The 18,744-nt window shown below is 41.0% G+C and overlaps 1 protein-coding gene across 1 annotated transcript in view; it reads right to left on the bottom strand.

The window, feature by feature from the left end:
* The window catches only part of IGF2R (insulin like growth factor 2 receptor), a 217,169-nt gene that overhangs the window by 106,993 nt on the left and 91,432 nt on the right, over window positions 1–18,744 (bottom strand). Inside the window, exons 8-14 of the mRNA XM_089673497.1 lie at window positions 18,146–18,308; window positions 14,594–14,759; window positions 12,435–12,538; window positions 10,643–10,804; window positions 8,269–8,409; window positions 8,039–8,182; window positions 3,206–3,337 (exon numbers count right to left, since the gene is read on the bottom strand). Of these exons, the coding sequence (XP_089529623.1) occupies window positions 3,206–3,337; window positions 8,039–8,182; window positions 8,269–8,409; window positions 10,643–10,804; window positions 12,435–12,538; window positions 14,594–14,759; window positions 18,146–18,308 (1,012 nt within the window). The remainder of the gene's footprint in view (window positions 1–3,205; window positions 3,338–8,038; window positions 8,183–8,268; window positions 8,410–10,642; window positions 10,805–12,434; window positions 12,539–14,593; window positions 14,760–18,145; window positions 18,309–18,744) is intronic.

The following is an 18,744-nucleotide window of genomic DNA, read 5'->3' on the forward strand; positions in this document are numbered from 1 at the left end:
AAAGGGATTCACCAGAGAATAGGACTTTACCCCAATCCTAAGCAGTCCAATCCCTGCACCTTTTGCAGAATATCAGTCTGTCCTTGATGTTTTTCCTGGAGAGAAATGGCTTCCTTCCTGCCCTTCCTGACCCCAGGCCATCCTCCAAAAGTCTTCACATCACTGTACATGCAGATGCACGCACACCTGCCTGCTGCCATTCCTGACAAGCTCTGCACTGATGGTGCAGCTGAATCAACTTTGGAGATGGTCCTGGTGCTTGCTGGACTTTCTTGGGGGCCCAAAGCCTTCTTCATATCACCTGAACCACTCGAAGTTCTTGATGATCCAATAAATGGTTGATTTAGGCGCAATCTTAGTAGAAGCAATATCCTTCCCTGTGAATCTCGTTTTCTGCAAAGCAATTATGACTGCATGTTTCCTTGCAGGTAACCATGGTTAGCAGAGGAAGAACAATGATTTCAAGCACCACTCTCCTTTTAAAGCTTCCAGTCTGTTATTCTAACTCAGGGGTCTCCAAACTATGGCCCTCCAGGTGTTGAGGAACTGCAAGTCCAATGAGGCCTTGCAAGACTCTGACAGCCATAGGCAAGACTCCCAGAGGCAGAGACATGATGGGACTTGTAGTACTCAACAGCTGGAGGGCCATAGTTTGGATACCCCTGTTCTAACTCAATCAGCATGACAGAGTGATCTCCAGCCTTGTCCTCCTCAACACTGACACCTGTGTTAACAAGAGAATCACTGACCTGATGTTAGCTGGTCCTTTTGTGCCAGGGCTGAAATGTAGTGTTAATGTTTTTTGGGGGATTAAGTTCATTTTTATGGCAAAGAGGGACTTTGCAATTAATTGCAAGTCATCAGATCAATCTTCATAACATTCTGGGGTATATGCAAATTGCCATCATAAAAACTGAGGCAGCAGACTTTGTGAAAACAATATTTGTGTCATTCTCAAACTTCTGGCCACGGCTGTATAACACACATATATAGTGTTTGCGGTTTCTGTTGGATTTGATAAAAGGGAAAAAGAGCAGTATATACACTTTAGAAGATCCGCACAGAACCTTGATTGTCAAAGCTTTACTGAAATGTATAAGAAAGCAAGAAAACACAGAAACTGAGCATTCTGCAGGATATTTATATGATCATGAAGGGGCAAGGTAATATAGCTATTTAAAGTAACCAAACCAACATTTGGATCCATTGGGTGTCAATTTATAAATAAAACCCACAAAATATTATAAATCTTAAAAAGGTACACATGTCAACCCTAAAACCTTCTAAAATGGCTATAGCAATACTTTCAAAGGCTTATTTTTAGCACTGAAGTGCATCAGTTCTGGGGCCCTCTCAAATACAGAGCTAGCCCCCTCTGTTCCACACCCTTTGGCCAATAAGACCATATATTATAGTGATGAGTAAACAGGACGAATTTGAGTCCAATAAGATTTGACAATTACTGTTACATGTCTAACATAAGGATCCTTTTTTTTCTCTTGTGTTAAAGCTTTGTGGATTGAGTCTTATGTATTGAAAAGGTAGCTGCCATCCGGATCCTAGTTATAATGCTTAGTGTGTCGCTGACCTTAAACAAGCATGTGGAGAAGGAGTGCAGTCCTTTTAAACTTCAATGGCTATATGCTTGTTCCAGGTCATTGACGGACTAACTAGTATAAGCCAACCCCAAGATGACAGCTCCAGAGCCTACCCTTCCAAAAAAAAAAAAAAAGTAAAGCCATGGCAGCTCCCATTCTTCTGTCTTTGCATGTTCACTTTAGGAGATACCAAATTATAGCAACAACAAATCTAAAATATTTTTTGAAAAATAAAAATTATTACAAAAGAAAAAAGTGCATGTGACTTCCCCTCTAAATTCACACAAACCTGGTGGCTCCACTTCCAAACGACCGAAAAATATAAATGACTGATGGGCTACCGCCTCGATGGCTTGTTGCGAATAGCAATCTTGTTGTTTGCAGTTTTCCCCTGCAAAATGACTATGGACCCTGGCCATCTGTGACAACCCCTCGTCCAAGGGGGTTCAGGCTAAGAGAGTCCATGCTGGAAAGGTTGTCGGTGTGTGTCCCCTCCCCTTATCGCCCATCTTCCCTTCTTCCTGCCGATTTAACTGCCTGGAGAACTATTAGCCCTTTCACCCCTTTCCTTCTCTCTTGGCCTGACTCAGTAACCGACTATAGACAATCATTTTCTCTTGGATATCCCCTTAGGTATCTTCACACTTTCACCTTCCAGGAATGAGGTGCCAGATACCTCACCTATTGCAAACCTAGACAAGCAAGATCAACCAGTGTTTGCCTATACAACTCTGAACAGTATCCAGAGAAAATATACATGTCGAAAGTTATACCATTGAAAGTTGCCAATTAATAGATTGTTTAAATAGTCAAAAGTTAAAGCCCAACTCCGAGCAAAGGAAAAAAAAAAACACTACCCTTGCAGGGGGTCACCTCCACACTGCAAGGGTAAATGGTCATTCCCTAGGGGTAAAGGAATAAAGCGTAATACTTAACCTTATTCCTCGATACACCAGGGTGGCCTGACTGTTAAAGCCACCCTCCTAAGGTACTTCTGGATGCAGTCACTCTCCTGCTTTCCACATGTATAATGCAGGGTTAACAGCCTTACATTGAACGCGATTATGCCAAGAGACCACTCACAGTCTGGAGCACTAGAGAAAGAGGAAGACAGCACCAGAGCGGGGGAAAGGGAAGCAAAGCAGCCTCTTCATCTCCCCCCTAGACATAAGTATTTTCGAGAGAGATATTGATCGATCGATCAAGAGAGAGCTCGAGATTGACAGAGAGAGGTGGGGTTGCAGCTGATCTGGTGGTTTCAGGTAGATTTATGATCTTTAGGCTTCATCTATTGGTTTTAGGGTTTGTTTGTTTTTTGTTTTTAAGGTTTTATTCATTTATAACAAGTTTTTATATAGCACCAACAACTTACACAGTGCCCTAACCATAAAAAGCCTTTTAAATATACTTTTTACATCTGAAGTAGGATTTATTAATATGCTGTATTATACTTTATGCTCCAGAAGGTGGAGCTTTAGGCTAAGCTAGTAGCAGTTAAATCACATTCAAATGGACGTGAACTACGATGAAGACGTTTCAACACTTTTGCAAGTTGCTTAAGGTAATGCTTGCAGAGAAAACAAGGAACTGCTGTTGAATAAACTTACCAGCATGAGAATCAGACACTCTACAATTATCTCCTTCTGTTTTGGACAGGACACAGGCTGCAGCAGTGTTCCACTCAAACTCATACAGGCAGTCATCTGAATGCTTCAGTATAGGGGGACTTTCAAGGTTTCCTGAAAATAACACACGCTGAAGTTAAGAGATGTGATATAAAAGCAATTTCTTAACTTTAGGCCTCTTGCACATGGGAGGTTAAAAGAAAACACTTACACAGGTATTCAGTGTTTTAATGCTTGTAAAAGCACCGCAATGTTAGCCTATGTGGCCATGCTCACAGATGCATAATATTAGTGGTGTTTAGAAAAAAAAATGCTGGCAGAAAAAAAATGCTGCTCATTTTGGTAAGCCCATGTGCATGACGTCTTATAATCAATAAGGGTCAAAAATGCTTACAGACACTAGGTAGCCACCAGGCCAGCTCACATTATCCAACCACAGACTTATCATTAGTACAAAGAGCCAATGTAGAAACAATGAGGTCTGTACCAGACAAATATGTTTCTTGTTGGTTTGAGCAACTTTTCTCCTTTCATACATAAGATCTTCACTTGTCAGAAAAGAAGCTGATCATAGCAAAAACGGTAAATCAGAACCTTCGAGCACATGTGTTAAGGGGTTTAAAATATAACACTCACTGTTAGCTCATATACTGCATTTAGGCTTCACATACGCTGGACATTTTTTTAATGTTGCTTTTAGGGGTATGAGTATGCACACATAAGCATTTAGAGGAGTTTAGAAGCAGAAGAAAACAAACACTGCCAGCGCATACAAGAGCAGTGGCGTTAATGCTGGACATGTTTAGAACCTGAGAGTTAATTTCAATGGTCAGGGTAAATTATTATTCTGGCCACTGAAATGGATTACTGTCCCAAGTGCTTGACGCGCCTAAATGCATTACACATGTTTACATGTGTTGAGCATTTTTTCACCTGCTGTTGCCAGGTGAAAAGGGGTCTAGGAGAGATGGTAAAACATTCAAATGTGCATGAGGCCATCACCAAGAATACAAAAATTCAGGTATAATACCAGATACTAAAAGTGTACATAAGAAATGCAAAAAATGTCTCACAATTACCAATAACAATACAGTGTAAATTCTACATACGCAGGCTTAATATAAATCTGCAACAAGGTTTTTTGTTCTTGCCAAAGAATTCAAATTTCACATTTGCACGTGTATATTATATATAGCCCGGACACCACCCCCCACTGACTTCTCCATCACATCCAACAACGCCACCATCAAACCCGCCCCACAGGCCAGAGTACTTGGTGTCATTCTTGACTCCAACCTATCCTTCCAGCCCCAAGTCCAATCTTTAACAAACTCGTGCAGACTCCACCTCCGCAACATCGCCAAAATACGCACGTTCCTAACCCCAGAAAACATTAAACAGCTCATCCACTCCCTCATCATATCACGACTCGACTACTGCAACTCCCTCCTCACTGGCCTGCCTCGCCGCTGGCTATCCCCGCTTCAGTCGATCCTGAATACAGCTGCCAGACTCATTCACCTTTCCAACCGCTCTGTCTCCACCACCCCCCTTTGCCAATCCCTCCACTGGCTTCCGATTGCGCAACGGATCAAATTCAAAATCCTAACACTGACGTACAAAGCTGTCCACCATACTGCCCCGAACTACATCACCGACCTAATATCCAAGTACCGCCCAGCACACACACTCTGCTCCTCACAAGACCTCCTTCTCTCTAGTTCCCTGGTCTCCTCCCATTCCCGCCTCCAGGACTTCTCCAGGGTGTCACCCATCATCTGGAACTCCCTGCCCCAACCCATCAGATTATCACCTACTCTCCTCTCCTTTAGGCGCACCCTGAAAACCCATCTCTTCAGGGAAGCCTACACCACCCCCTGCTAACTTGCCGACCTCCTCCACTCTTCCTACCACTCCATCCTCCACAGCTATATCCTCCTGTACCACTATCCCCTCCCTCCTAGATTGTAAGCTCGAAAGAGCAGGGCCCTCAATCCCCTCAGGGGAGGGGCTCTGACGTCACGACATTGCACTGGAGAGGCTCGGTGATCTGAATACAGACACAGGTAGACAGCACTGCAGGAACAGAGGCAGAGCACATTTATGCTGGACTACAATTGTATACTACTGTGCAACTGGCAGCAATAAACCCCCTTTTTGCACAAGGATAAGACACTATGGTCTGTTTGTCTTCCTTTCTCAATTGAACAACACCCTTTGAGCTGATATAAGGAGGACTGGAAAAGGAAACAGCCCCAGGAGGGGAATTGGGAGATCCTCAGAGAGATGGTCAGTACACCCACTCATGAGCAGCTACAGGAGAACAAATATAAATCCACATCCACCTTCTGAGATAATTCAAGAGCATCATTCCATCCCATCTATCCTGGAAGGATAAAAAGTGTATTTGCCTGGATTTATTCAGGCAAATATAGAGGTGAGCACATAGGGAGACCATTAAGCACTCGGCGAGAGGGAACCAAGAATCCACCTGCACATTTATTTTGAAAGACTTTTTTTTTTTTTTTTTTTTTTTTTTTTTTATTGAATATATCATAAGCACGTGCACATAATATATATGTGTTTGCACAATATAAATATAAGGATCACAGTAGAATAGAGGAGTATTTCTGATTTGTATATCACTGTACTTTAATAGGCACGATCACCTTAGGATTATCAGTTATTAATGTCACTTGCATGAAGATTAATATTCACAATGATGTTTTGAGTCACTAGTAATAATTGTTTGATACATGCAGTATCTTGAAAGCTATTCATTAGCACTTTGAAAGTATAAGATATACATATTGGTACATGAGAGCGCGGCACTATCTATTTTGAAAATATTATATATACACTAGCATATGAGTCAGTGCAAGTGCCAGCGAACCTCACGTGAGAAATAAGGACATCTAAAGTCACATATTGAACACCTCATTTCATAATAGCTCACAAGCATTCACCATTTATACCTCAATCCCCTCATGTTTTGCATTGTATTGGTATTGTTCTGTCACATGTTCTGTCCCCCTTTGTAATGTACAGCGCTGAGCGAACTATTGGCGCTTTATAAATACTGTATAATACATATATGCACACATACACACAAACACATTATATATATATATATATACATATACACACACACACACACACACACACACACACATATGTGGCCCACTATGTTGACATCCCACACATGAATAGCCATACTACTGCTCGGACCTTGAAGAATGGAGTACACCCCAAAACTTGTCCTGAATAATTGTATGTTAGTGCAACTAAAAAAAAAGTATCACGGACGGTACTCAATGGTTTCTGTCACAAGTGCACTAATACAGCTACAATCACCTTAATATCCAAGACCTGCAATGTCAATCCGTATCCAATAAGGAAGATTTCCTTTCACAATGCTGTCCCAGAAGCACAGAAGGAAGTGAGAGGAGATCTCAAAATCAATGGGATACCCCTTTTTAGATATTTGTCACCTGAACATGTTTACCCCCACTGGAAGATTCTTGCTTACATCCTGTTCCTGTGTGAACTCAAAACTTTAGATTACTCATCACTTTCTGCATGAATGGACAATACAATCCTGACAGAGGTTCTTGGGCTCCATGCACTGGTAATGTTAGCTGTGTAAAGTCACATTAAAAACGTAAGTTTTTTAGTATTTTTGTATTGGTGTTTTGCCGTGTTTGCATTTTTTAGGAGGTTTTTTTTGTCAAAAAAAGTCCAAAAATGCTGGTTTGCCACGATTTATCGTGTTTTTCAGCATTAGAGCGTTTTTACAGCTTAAAAAACTCCTCTAGAAACCCACTAGTCCTGTCTTTTTTTCTAGCCAAAAAACGTTGATTACAGTCTGTGTGCATGGACACATAGGATAACAGGCTGGGGGGTTTACTGGCTATAGAAAAAAAAAAACGTCAAAAGCCAAAAACAGCAGCTGTAAAAACATCCACTGTGCATGAGGACTAACTCTTCCCACATTCTATCCAAAATGTAAAAATAAATACCTAAAAAAAGAAAATTTGATTTTAGGTCCAATTATCATCACAGAGGCAGCAACTGGCATTTCAATGGTCTGGATACCAGTTTGGTTTAAGAGTAAACCTAGTAAAATACCTCCTTTTCCCACCCATTTCAGTGATTTTAATTGTGAAGCTCAACTTGATGGCAAACAGCCTTAGCAAAGAAAACATCCAGTGCAGGTCCTCCTGTTACTAAGCATGTGTGCTATAGCCCCATTTATTTCCATTTGTGAGCAGTACTTATGGTGGCCTTCAGACATGCAGTGACATATGTACGTAGGAATGAATGGGGTCATGGGACACATGCACAGTATAGAGGACCCAGATGCTGCTCTAGAGAACCACAAGGTGAAGAAAACTGGAAAGGGAGGTGGGCTGCAATCAGGATGGTTGGGAGATAAATAGTATAGGTTGTCAAAAAAAAAAAAAAAGACTTGACCATGGAAAAACAGTTTTGATTAGATAAGTTGTGCATAATCAGAAGTATTTTGGAGAAGAAGCAGCAACATACAACCATTTTATAACTGCAAAGTAGGAAGAACAGCTGCATATTTAATGAAGAAATATGGCTGTCACTGTGCCAATAAATAATCTCAAATATACATTATAAAAAATAAGGTTTTTAAAACACTGGTGAGCTGCTTTAAATCAATTTTAACAGTAACTAAAAAAATACCTAAAAGACTTATCTTTCCCTTCAGTCTTTACTGGTTATATATTATTGAGATACAATACAAAAAAAAAAAAAAAAAAAAAAAAAAAGAAGGAGGATACAAGATACCTGGGCTGCATATAAGTGTGACATTGGTTTGAATTCTCTTTTTTTCTCCACATTCTGAACCCTCTGTGTATTCAAGGACAATGTGGTCACCAACCAGCTTTGGAGGGGACAAAAACTGCCCTAAATTTTTCTTTTTGTCGGAATCTGTAAGGAAATAATATGAAATGAAGTATAATATCCAAAAAATAAACACATAGTTGGCATCTAGTATTACAATTCCTAATTCTTACCCACTGCACAAATTGCAGCATCCTCCTCACAGCCCACAGCACCTCCTCTCTGCAAGACCTCATGGCACACATTAATGTAGAAACGATTCTTATCATCCGGGTTAGTGTTCAAAGCCTCCCAATTCTGAGCTGTGCTGGACTCTGAAAGAATTCACAAATGAAAGGAAATGTAGCAGATTATTTTCAGTGAAAATATTCTAATTATTTCAGTGATGCTCACCTTACAGTTGTTTTTAAAGGACTAACATTATACATTCCTTTGTGCTATTAAGTGCCGTTCACATATATGCGGATTGGATGTGGTTTGAACCGCATCCAATGTGAAATAGCATTGCTTCCTATGGTGTCTGTTCACAAATGTCCGATGCACGGCAAGTGCAGATTCAGTGTTATTTTAAAAGGAGTCCTGTCCGATTTCTGAGCACTGGCTTCAGGTTCATGCGCCGATTACAGGTTATTGACTTCTATGTGAACCGTTCCTAAACTGCATATGTGTGAACAGGATACGATCCTGAGCAAATTCTGTCCTGAACCTGATGTCAACCTGACATGAACAGCTACTGTATCAATTAGCTGTGAAACCTGAGCTTCGATACGCATGGGAAATACAGTATCTCACAGAAGTGAGTGCACTCATCACATTTTTGTAAATATATTATCCAGGGTTAAGGCAGTGCTGGAAAATAATGGTGGCCACACAAAATATTGACACTTTTGGGCCCAATTTGGACATTTTCACTTAGGGGTGTACTCCCTTTTGTTGCCAGCGGTTTAGACATTAATGGCTGAGTGTTGAATTATTTTGAGGGGACAGCAAATTTACACTGTTATACAAGCTGTACACTCACTACTTTACATTGTAGCAAAGTGTGACTGTACTGCACATGTTCTGAAATGCATTGCTCAAACTCCAGTTATGTCATCTCGCTAATGCATCAGGCGTTCGCTCTAGCACCATCTTGGATGTGTCTGGCTGACTTCCCCAAACACTCTATGAAGTGGCAGTGGACCCTGATGGCTCTTCAGCAGCTTACTAAGTACAGTGTCCTGGACTTCTATTTGATAAGCCCATTACCTGCTTTGCTATGCGAGTTGCTATTTGGCACCTTTATTTTTAATAGAAAGGTTTTATACAGTATGCACTTAGAGGCACTTTTCCCTTTGTTCTGTGTGTCTCAATTTTTATGGCCTACTCATCCCTGCCATGCAGAGGAATATGGCTTCAGCCATAGGAAGAAGTACAGTAAGTGGTGAGTATGAGCAGTAGGCTCAGGACATAGTTGGGACTTAGCTTAATAAAACTTTATTTAATTTCTGCATACAGAGAGCTGCACAGTGAAAATTTCTAGAGCAGGGCAAAATATAAGTCACGTACTATGCAGGTTACACGGAGGTTGGAGGGACTTTAACTTCACTGGCGGTCTAGCTAATCAATATTTTTGAATGTCAAAGCGGTACATTTTTTTGCATGGAAATTTGTTGTTTTATATTGTAGGCCTGTAATTCTTAGGAATAACTCACTTAAATCTGTCCAAGCAAGAGTCTAGTAAACATCCCGGGTATGATAAAGTTTGAAACACAAAATAATAAATAATATAATTATAAAAAAATATTATAATCATAAATTTAATTCAATAATGTAATCAAACCAAAAACACTGAAATTTGATATAGAGCGCCAAGTTCGCAAAATCATTTTCAGTGTCTGATGATGAATTTCCCCACGAATCATTATCACTCAATTCTGCAAGTGATTCTAATTCACTATCACTGTTCTCTAGCTGCTCTAAACAGCTTTTGACCTAAAGGGACACTTTTTGGATGCCATGGTTTTTCTCAGTTTCCAGGCAGAAAGAATGGTAAAAGTGCAGGCAGGGCACAGGACAAAGTATTAGGGACAAAATTTAGGTGAAATGGTTTGATACAGTAATGTAATACTAACAGATTACAGTGTATTGTGTGTATGTCAAATGTTTACTTTTTTGAATATCCCGCCGGTTCCGCCCCCCCTTACGTCCCGACGCTCGCAGGAAACGGAACCCAGAAAACGGATGCCAGCATGAGCCGGCAGACATGGCTGGGGGACACAGTGGGAGGACATCGCGGGATCGTGGGACAAGATAAGGCTCGAGGGATCGCTGCAGTGTAATCTCGACTGTTGCTCAGAGTTACCGCTTTTGGTACTGAAATTAACCTCGAGTCACACTCGGCATTACCGCTAGGAAGGTTAAAGGACAATTTCACTTCTAATGAAGCTTTTATTTCAAAGCCAAGTAAACTTGTTGAGAATTTCTAGAAAAAGAGTTCAGCAATGGCAGCCTATGTGTGTTATTGCAGATTTACTTTAAAAGACATCTGGGAGAGGTGATACTTACCAGGATTGCGAATTAAATCAAACAGGTTGTAATGATTTTTCTTGCTTTCAACATGACACAGGTCTTCTTTCTTCTTAGGACAAGCATATTTGGTCTCCCAAGAAAAGAAATAAGTACAATCGGCTTCAACATCAAATTCTGGCACTCCTTTCCCATCATTCTCTAAAATAAGATAATGAATTGTATAATACTTCAACATACACCTTACATTAAAGTTTAAAACAATGAAGCTTGGAGAAAATAAAAATAGAGAAACGATTCATGTTTAGAAAAAAGACATTTCTAGCCTTAATAAACATACATAACAAAACATACTTTTAATAAAAACTAACATGCCAACCTAGGATCAATACATCCAGAGATAAAAACAGCTGAAGCTATAGGCTAATCTCTACATTTCCTGAAAAACCAAAAAGGGGGGGGGGGCTGTTAGATGAAGGACTAATAACACTATCCTTATGCTAGAGGGCCAGTATTGGTATTTTATAAGTGGAACATATTGGGCTATTTCTATAGGAAATGCAACAGGAAGAGTGAAAACCCCACATAGTGGCAATGGTAGGTGTACAAATCCAGGAAACCAAGTACAAATATCCAAGATAGTCTCCAACAGATAGGAAACTGTTAGCGTGTTTAAATCTTCCAGTTGAGAAACACTGCTCTAGCATTAGGTCTCATACACATGGATGGTTTGCAACGAAATTATACTCTAGCAAAAAATTCATAACTTATTTCCACACTTGAGAAGCAACAGGTGGTATGTAGAGCTGGCCGTAGAGTGATTATCTGCTTGCAGCTGTACTAGGGTTATGTAACTTGGTTATGATTTAGCACGAGATAGTGTGAAACGCATTAACAGGTCCTGTATTCATGTCCTGGTGTTTTGTGTGTCCTATGGATCAATAAATCAGTACTGCTTGGACCTTGAAGGGGACATACTGCGAAAGCTTGTCCTCAAAATTGTATGTTAGTGCAAATAAAAAAGTATCACGTCAGTACTCAATTGTTCCTGATCCCCCGAGAGGCAAATGGGATATTCCCTGGATCGACTTTCTTCACAGTGGAATTTATTATGCTCATTTCACAAAGCTAACACACCATAGAAAGAATTCTTAATTGCAAAATAGTGATAGTTATTTTCAGAGTCCAATTATGTTTGATAGTTACATTCACATGGCTACTAAAGTGTCACTAAACCCAGGACCCTGCATCCACTATATCTGGTCTCCCACAGTACACAGAACATGGAAATGTAAATATTTTAGTAAATATAAACTGCTAAATACCTTTTCTCATCAGAAGACCGATAAAGCAGTCTTGTGGATTTTATCAGTGTTCAGCAGAGCACTAGCTAAAGCTTGTAGGAGGAGTTTTCTTTCTGCTCTATGAGGGTGCAAAACCCCTGATTTATGTCTAACCAGTGCTGATTGGCCCTGTGCTAATCACATGCACTCTCCCAAGAAAAAATAATAAATAAAAGCCTCTCTAGCAATACACACCAATCTGAGCATGTGTAAATGTTTACAGTTCAGTATGTCTTATCAGGAGATAAGAGGTGGTCACTTGAAAAGGGGGAGGAACAAAAAAGAAAGGATCAAACTGCCTTTTTACACAATGCAGAGGATTAACCCCTTAGATTCCACAGTGAGTATGACATGCATGCTTTACTGCATATACAGACTGATTTTACTGTTTTGGGTTTAGTAACACTTTAAAGCTTTGTGAATAGAAGCTAATGTGTCCCATGCAGCCATCATTCTTAAGTCTAGTACAGTGAAACTGTCCTCTTTACCTGCAGTTTCGTTACATTCAAAATTAATCACGGTCATACGCTGGAAGCCAGTGCTACAGGTTTCTCCTCCAGAATACGTCAAAGTAATGTCACCATCAGAGTATCTGGGCAAACACATCCGAAAAATTACTAAACACTTCCAAACACCGTAAACACAGTACATGCCAGCATCAAGAAACATCAAAATGACAAATGATAAATCCTCTCCCTGGGCAAGCCAAAGAAAACGTCCCAAACGTAGCAAGCAGGGACACTGCAGGTGGCAAATTTTACCTATTTACAGTGTCCCATCCGAGAAACCCCTATACTCAACCGGCACCCACGGAGCATGAGCAAGATGGCGTCTAGCCATAGGCAGGGGCGGAATGACCATTTGGAAACTCGGGCACTGCTCAAGGGCCTGGGGTCAGTAGGGGGCCCCATGAGATGCCCCTGGTACCTTTTTCATAGGCTTTTTTTTTTTTAGTTTGGGCAAGGACACAGGGGCCCCATGAGTTGTCAGTCCGCCCCTGGCCATAGGATTCACTTTTTAACCCAGATTTTAGCACTCCCATAGTGATTCCAGTTTAAGATCCTCACAAATGCAATAGCTTTATAATACAGAAGGATATCAGGTAAATCCAGACCCCCCCCTATTTTTGGAGCTCCAGAAGAAAAAGATATTCTAGGTTTTCTTGATATCCATATATAAAAACATTCTTTCTATGATCTGGGTTTATTAAAAGAAATAAAAAAAAAAACAAAGGAAAAAAAAAACCTAAATCTAAAGCTCTAAAGCTCTTTTCTTGTCGTTTCCACTCCGGGCACCTAATTATAAAATTTGTGGCCTAAAGTTGAAAAATAACAGACGAATGGCTGGTACACATGGGTCGAATATCAGCTGGTATTGGCCAGTTTCAACAGAAACCGGCCGACATTCGGCCTGTGTGTACAGCAGCCTGTACAGCTTCTGTCTCGCGAGCAGCGGACCCCCTGTCAAAAACACAAATATCTCAACAAGGAGATCAGTGTACTATAGTACAGAGAGCTCCTCAGTTTTTGTTTTCATTCAGCCTGCTAGGTTGAACACAAAAAACAAAAAAAAAAAAACACACACAACAACTACCTGTGTGTACCAGGCTTTACTGACTGGATCAGCAGTTAAAAATAAAAAGGAAAAAATTCAAGAAAAAAAACTAATGTAGCTTCCACTTTCATATTGGTATTAAAAAAAATGTATTAAACTGCAGCTTACCAAATATTAAATATGGTGACTGCATTAGTTTTCTTTTTATTTTCACCTAATAATCCACCCAGTAAGTGTTATTTTATTTAACAACTTCATTTAACACTGACAGGGGTGCTTGCAATAGTTAGCTTTTAGTTATTTTGGTGAAACCTTTATCCCAAAAGGAAAATAATTGTTACCTGCTTATAAAGCGCTAGCTTTAGTTCAGATTCAATTTGTTAGTCAGGTCCATCTACAGCTGCTAGTCTCCCTCTACCCTCTCCCTAGAGACCAACAATGCTGCTGTCCAGCTGTCATCCAGAATGCAGACAACTCTGCAACAAGATGCGAGTTACTGGCTGGACCACCAGGTGAAATAAAAGGTAAGAAACGAATACAGCCACCAAATCTAATGATTGGTAAGAAGCAATATGTTACATTTTTGTTTTTGGGTTTAATACCGCTTTAAAGATTGGTAAACTGCAATATATTCTGTTTTTGCTTTTAGGTTTCGATTCGTTTTCAGTAATACTCTCAGTCTGTGACCGCACAAAGAAATGAGACGTAGCAGCCCAAAGATCTAATCTCTGTCGCTCTGCTCTCTCCTACCATCAGCATGTCCATTGATAGTATTTAAATACTGCAGTATGATTGATTGGCTCCTTGTGATGCTTCTCCCCCGTTTTCTGAGCTCTACTGGCTGATACCAAGCCAAAATTCAGATATTTACACTGCTTGCATTAATGCAAAAAAAAATAATAATGCATTAATGCGTACAGAACTGCACTAATTTGTATATTTTTTGACTGCCTGTAATTTAGTTTTAACAAAAAGTCCAACAAAAGCAGTCCACTAATAAAGGAGACAATCCCAATAAAGTACCATTGAAATATTTAATTAGGATATAATATCAAACACAATAAAGAGCACATTGCAATGTTCATATACTTACCTGAGCGTCTGATTTTTGTAGGACCCTGCACCTTTACTTTGGCCACCAGCTTTCTTATACTGACAGGATGACATTTCACCCGAGCATTCTCCTCCATGCGTTTTATCACAAACATTCAGATAATACGTATATTCACCTTTGTCATCTTCTGCATGGTAAGCACCAACTAGAACACAAAAATGGGAAATGTATCCATACAACAATTTCCTTTTAATAATCACATGATGCAATGTGAGAAATTTGAAGGGAAGCATTCTATACTGCGTGGCCCCCCATTTATGCATCTCCCCCACATTCTAGAGTATTCACCATTACTGCCCTTTGTCCCTCAAAAAAGCCAATAAATATTTCTGATTACAAGATTTATTGAGCAATTCCAACCAAAAGACTTTTTTTGGTACTGGATAGAGTGGAGAAAAATTAGTTACATTGTCTGGCTGAAAAAAGTCAAATGTCCATCTAGTTCAACCATGGAAAAAAAAAAAAAAAAATGTATAATACTATACCCACAGTTGATCCAGAGGAAGGCATAAAAAGCCAGCAATGCATGATCCAATTTGTTCCTGCTGGGGAAAAGAATTCCTCCCTGATCCCCTGAGAGGCAATCGGATATTCCCTGGATCAACTTTACCTATAAACGTTAGTATCCAGTTATACTAGGTGTATCTAGGAAACAATCCAGGCCTTTTTTAAAGCAATCCACTGTCTTACTAATGATTTGTACAGGCATAAAATGATATTTCTCTCTCTGGAGTCTATACCTCTTAATACAAGAGAGGATTTTGCTTGCTTTAGCATTGGCATTGCATGCAGTTATTAAGCTTATGATCTACCAGAACTCCCAGATCCTTCTCCACTATTGATTCCCCCAGTTGAACCCCCTAGCATGTATAATGCATACATATTCTTAGCCCCCCAAGATATATCGGTCAGGAATGGACTCAGCAATAGTGGTGGGACGCACCTGCCTTCTGGACTGCAGTACCAGGGCTGGCCAGCGGGTGCTCTCAGCAACCAGAGGCTCACTCCTACAATGAGCCATCACCTGAAGCGGATTACAACAGGTATATTTAAGGAATGGCCAGGCCTGTGTTCAGGGCCTTGGTGTATGTTTCCCATGAGCCCCCGTACCTGCATTCTGTCTGCTTCCTGCCTGATCCTGCTTAATCCGGATTCTGCATGAACTCTGCCTGTCCTGACCTCGGCTATTCCTGACTCCGCTTCCGCCTGCTCCTTGTACCTTGCTGCCCGCACGATACCGACCCGGCCTGCCTGACTACGCTCACTTCACCCGACGATCCATCCATCCCGCACGGATCACTTCAGTAAGTCTGCCTGTCTCTTCCCATCAGACTCCGTTCCCGCACTCCCCTGCCAGTACTCTCTACCATAGCCGGGCGCACTCAGGGGTCGCGACCTGGTTCCAGTCCATCCCCACCATCAGGGGCCCTGGTGAACAGCAGACTGGGACTTAGACCCCACGCCCTGAGGAAATCCGTGCTGTGGGCTCGGCCTGCCTGACCACTCCACCTCACCAGCCCTGACTGCCCTTGTCTGTGTACATTCTGTTATCAGTTGGAGCTTTGGTTTTGTTATACTGTGCGTTTTGTATTTGTGTTGTACCTTTAATAAATTATATTGTTTACTATACCTGAAGCCTGCGTTTCCCTGTGTCAGTCCACACACCTCTGGTCATACCCGGAGCCCTGACAATATCCTTACATTTATCAACATTAAACCTCATTTGCCACATTTACTCAATCAGGTTTTTGTTGATGCCCAAAACCTTACTGTTAGACCTCATTCACACTGGCACTGTCAAACTGGCATTTAGGAAACCTTTCTAAATGCACATAAAAGTATGTCATAATTTTTCAATGGTGCCATTCACACTGAGATTACCTGCATTTAGGTGCAATCAGAGAAAATGGAATTCTTTACAGGATACAGGATCCAATCAGATACCCTAATACATAGCTAAATGCATTAAAACAGGTTTAGACAGGTTTTCAAGTAGGATTATTATTATACAGTATTTATATACGCTAAAAAAGGTTTGCTTAGCGCTGTACATTATAGTGGGGGACAGAACATGAGACAATACAGTAACAAAACACGAGGGGGTCAAGAGCCCTGCTCTTTTGAGCTTACAATCTAGGAGCTTTGTGCACACTGGGTGTTCAGCCCTGGCGCATGAGACTCTGGTGTGTGGACAGAAGTCACAGGCACAGCCCATCCAGTCCCACTGCCAACTACCTGTAAAACTCAATGGCTTACAGCTGCTGAGGCTGGATGGTGTACTGAGTGGTACTAAGGTTTAGGGCAAGCAAGCACCCAGGGACCAAAGTCCAGAATGCAAGCAAGAGGCTGCACTAACCAGTCTAGCTGTGGGGAGGAGCAGAGGATGGCTTTAACTACGGTATATCTCCTTTTATTTACACTGCTAGGGATCTTTTTTTTTTTTTTTCTACTTGTCCAGAGTTGGGCTTTATAAAGGAGACGTTTGAGACAGAGATAGACAGACAGATACATACACTCACCCCCATGCTGGAGCAATGATCTGATGCGGCAGCTGTCCCCAACAGGCTCTAAATTCAGAGCAGAGAGCAGTGGGCGGATCTTGACAATATGGTGGGAACCTTCTAGAGCCTGGAGTGCTCGGTTACATCAGTGGAGAGCAGTATAACATGAAAGTTATAGCTTCTACAAATGGCTGTATATATACTGGAATGTTTTTTTATATATATATATATATATACCAGAGATGGCAGCGATCAGCAGGCAGGCATTCTGACACTGGGGGGGGGGGGGGGCTAAATATCAAAAACATCCCCAGTGACACTAATACAGTGATCAATGCTAATAAGAAAATACTGACACTGTAATAATGACACTGGGCAGAAAAGGGTTAACATCTGGGGCGATCAAAGGGTTAACTGTGTGCGGTTTTTTTTTTTTTTTTTTTTTTTTACTAGGGAGGCATGCTGTTTTGTATTGCTTACAAAGCAGCATGCTGGTGCTGACAGGGGGGAGATCTGTATTGTTTACATACAGACCTCTCACCCGTCAGTGTTCCTCGGCAATCCCCAGGTGCCAGCGGGGAATCTCCGGCTGGGACCCGGTGATGGACAGCTGAAGCCGCCAAATGGCGCAGGTAGGGCGCATGCGGCCCCTACCCAGAAATACAAAAAAATCACATATATACACACACACACACACACACACGTGATTCTGCGCAGCCCTGCCACCCTGTAGCAGCAGTTCTGCTATAGGGCATTCAGGAAGCGATTAAACTCCATTTCCAGCCCCGGTGACAATATACAAAAGTAAATGTTAGCATAACCATTTACATGTATAAAACACGAAAACAAAGCTAAATAAAATACGTCCCCAAGCACAGCTTTGTTCTATATTTTTTTTGTTTTTCTTTTAACAATGCTGAATGCAGAGCAACATAATGCTGCTAGCCACAGATGGGCGAATGGGCCCATTTCCTTCTGGCCTGCTGCTTAGAAATGTACAAAACTAGTACTTGTCATTTAAAGTCCTCACCAGACGTTTCTTTCAGGGGAGTTAGGTCAATAGAAATGCCTCTTTCCTTGCTGATGAGTTTGCAGCTATCACTTTCCAGGTACTCTGTGTGACAGGCATTCTCTGTAATCCATTCAATCTCATAGCGGCAGTTGGAGTTTGCAGTTAGTTTTGGGCCAGTAACCTAAATGACAGTAAAATATGGTACACCACATAAATTAAGCTTTTTCATATGACACATTTAATAAAAATGAAACTACTGTGTATTCATCAAAGTATTCAGTATCATGAAGACCAGGTAAACAATTAGTGCCTTAATGTGACAAAATGGAACCTCAGTCAGAATGTGTGCGTTTCAGTTTTGGATGGAGTACGAAGTAGTGAGATCACCTAATTTTACTGCTGTAGGTGGCTCGATCTGGGAATTTCTCCTTAAAGTGGAACTGCACTTCATCTGTGTACCACAACCAAAATCGCTATACAATTCATTTTTACTATTTAAAACAAACTCCTGCGTCCATCCATGTCTCTATGCTTTATTTTGCTCAGAAATCATTTTGGAAAAACAACCCCTGGCATTTCTGGCAGTGGCCATCTTGAGTAAGGGCAGATGATTCATG

This window comes from Staurois parvus, unplaced genomic scaffold (genome assembly GCF_062004578.1).
Source record: "Staurois parvus isolate SC_StPar_1 unplaced genomic scaffold, SC_StPar_1.0 ptg000139l, whole genome shotgun sequence".
Lineage (NCBI taxonomy): Eukaryota > Metazoa > Chordata > Amphibia > Anura > Ranidae > Staurois > Staurois parvus.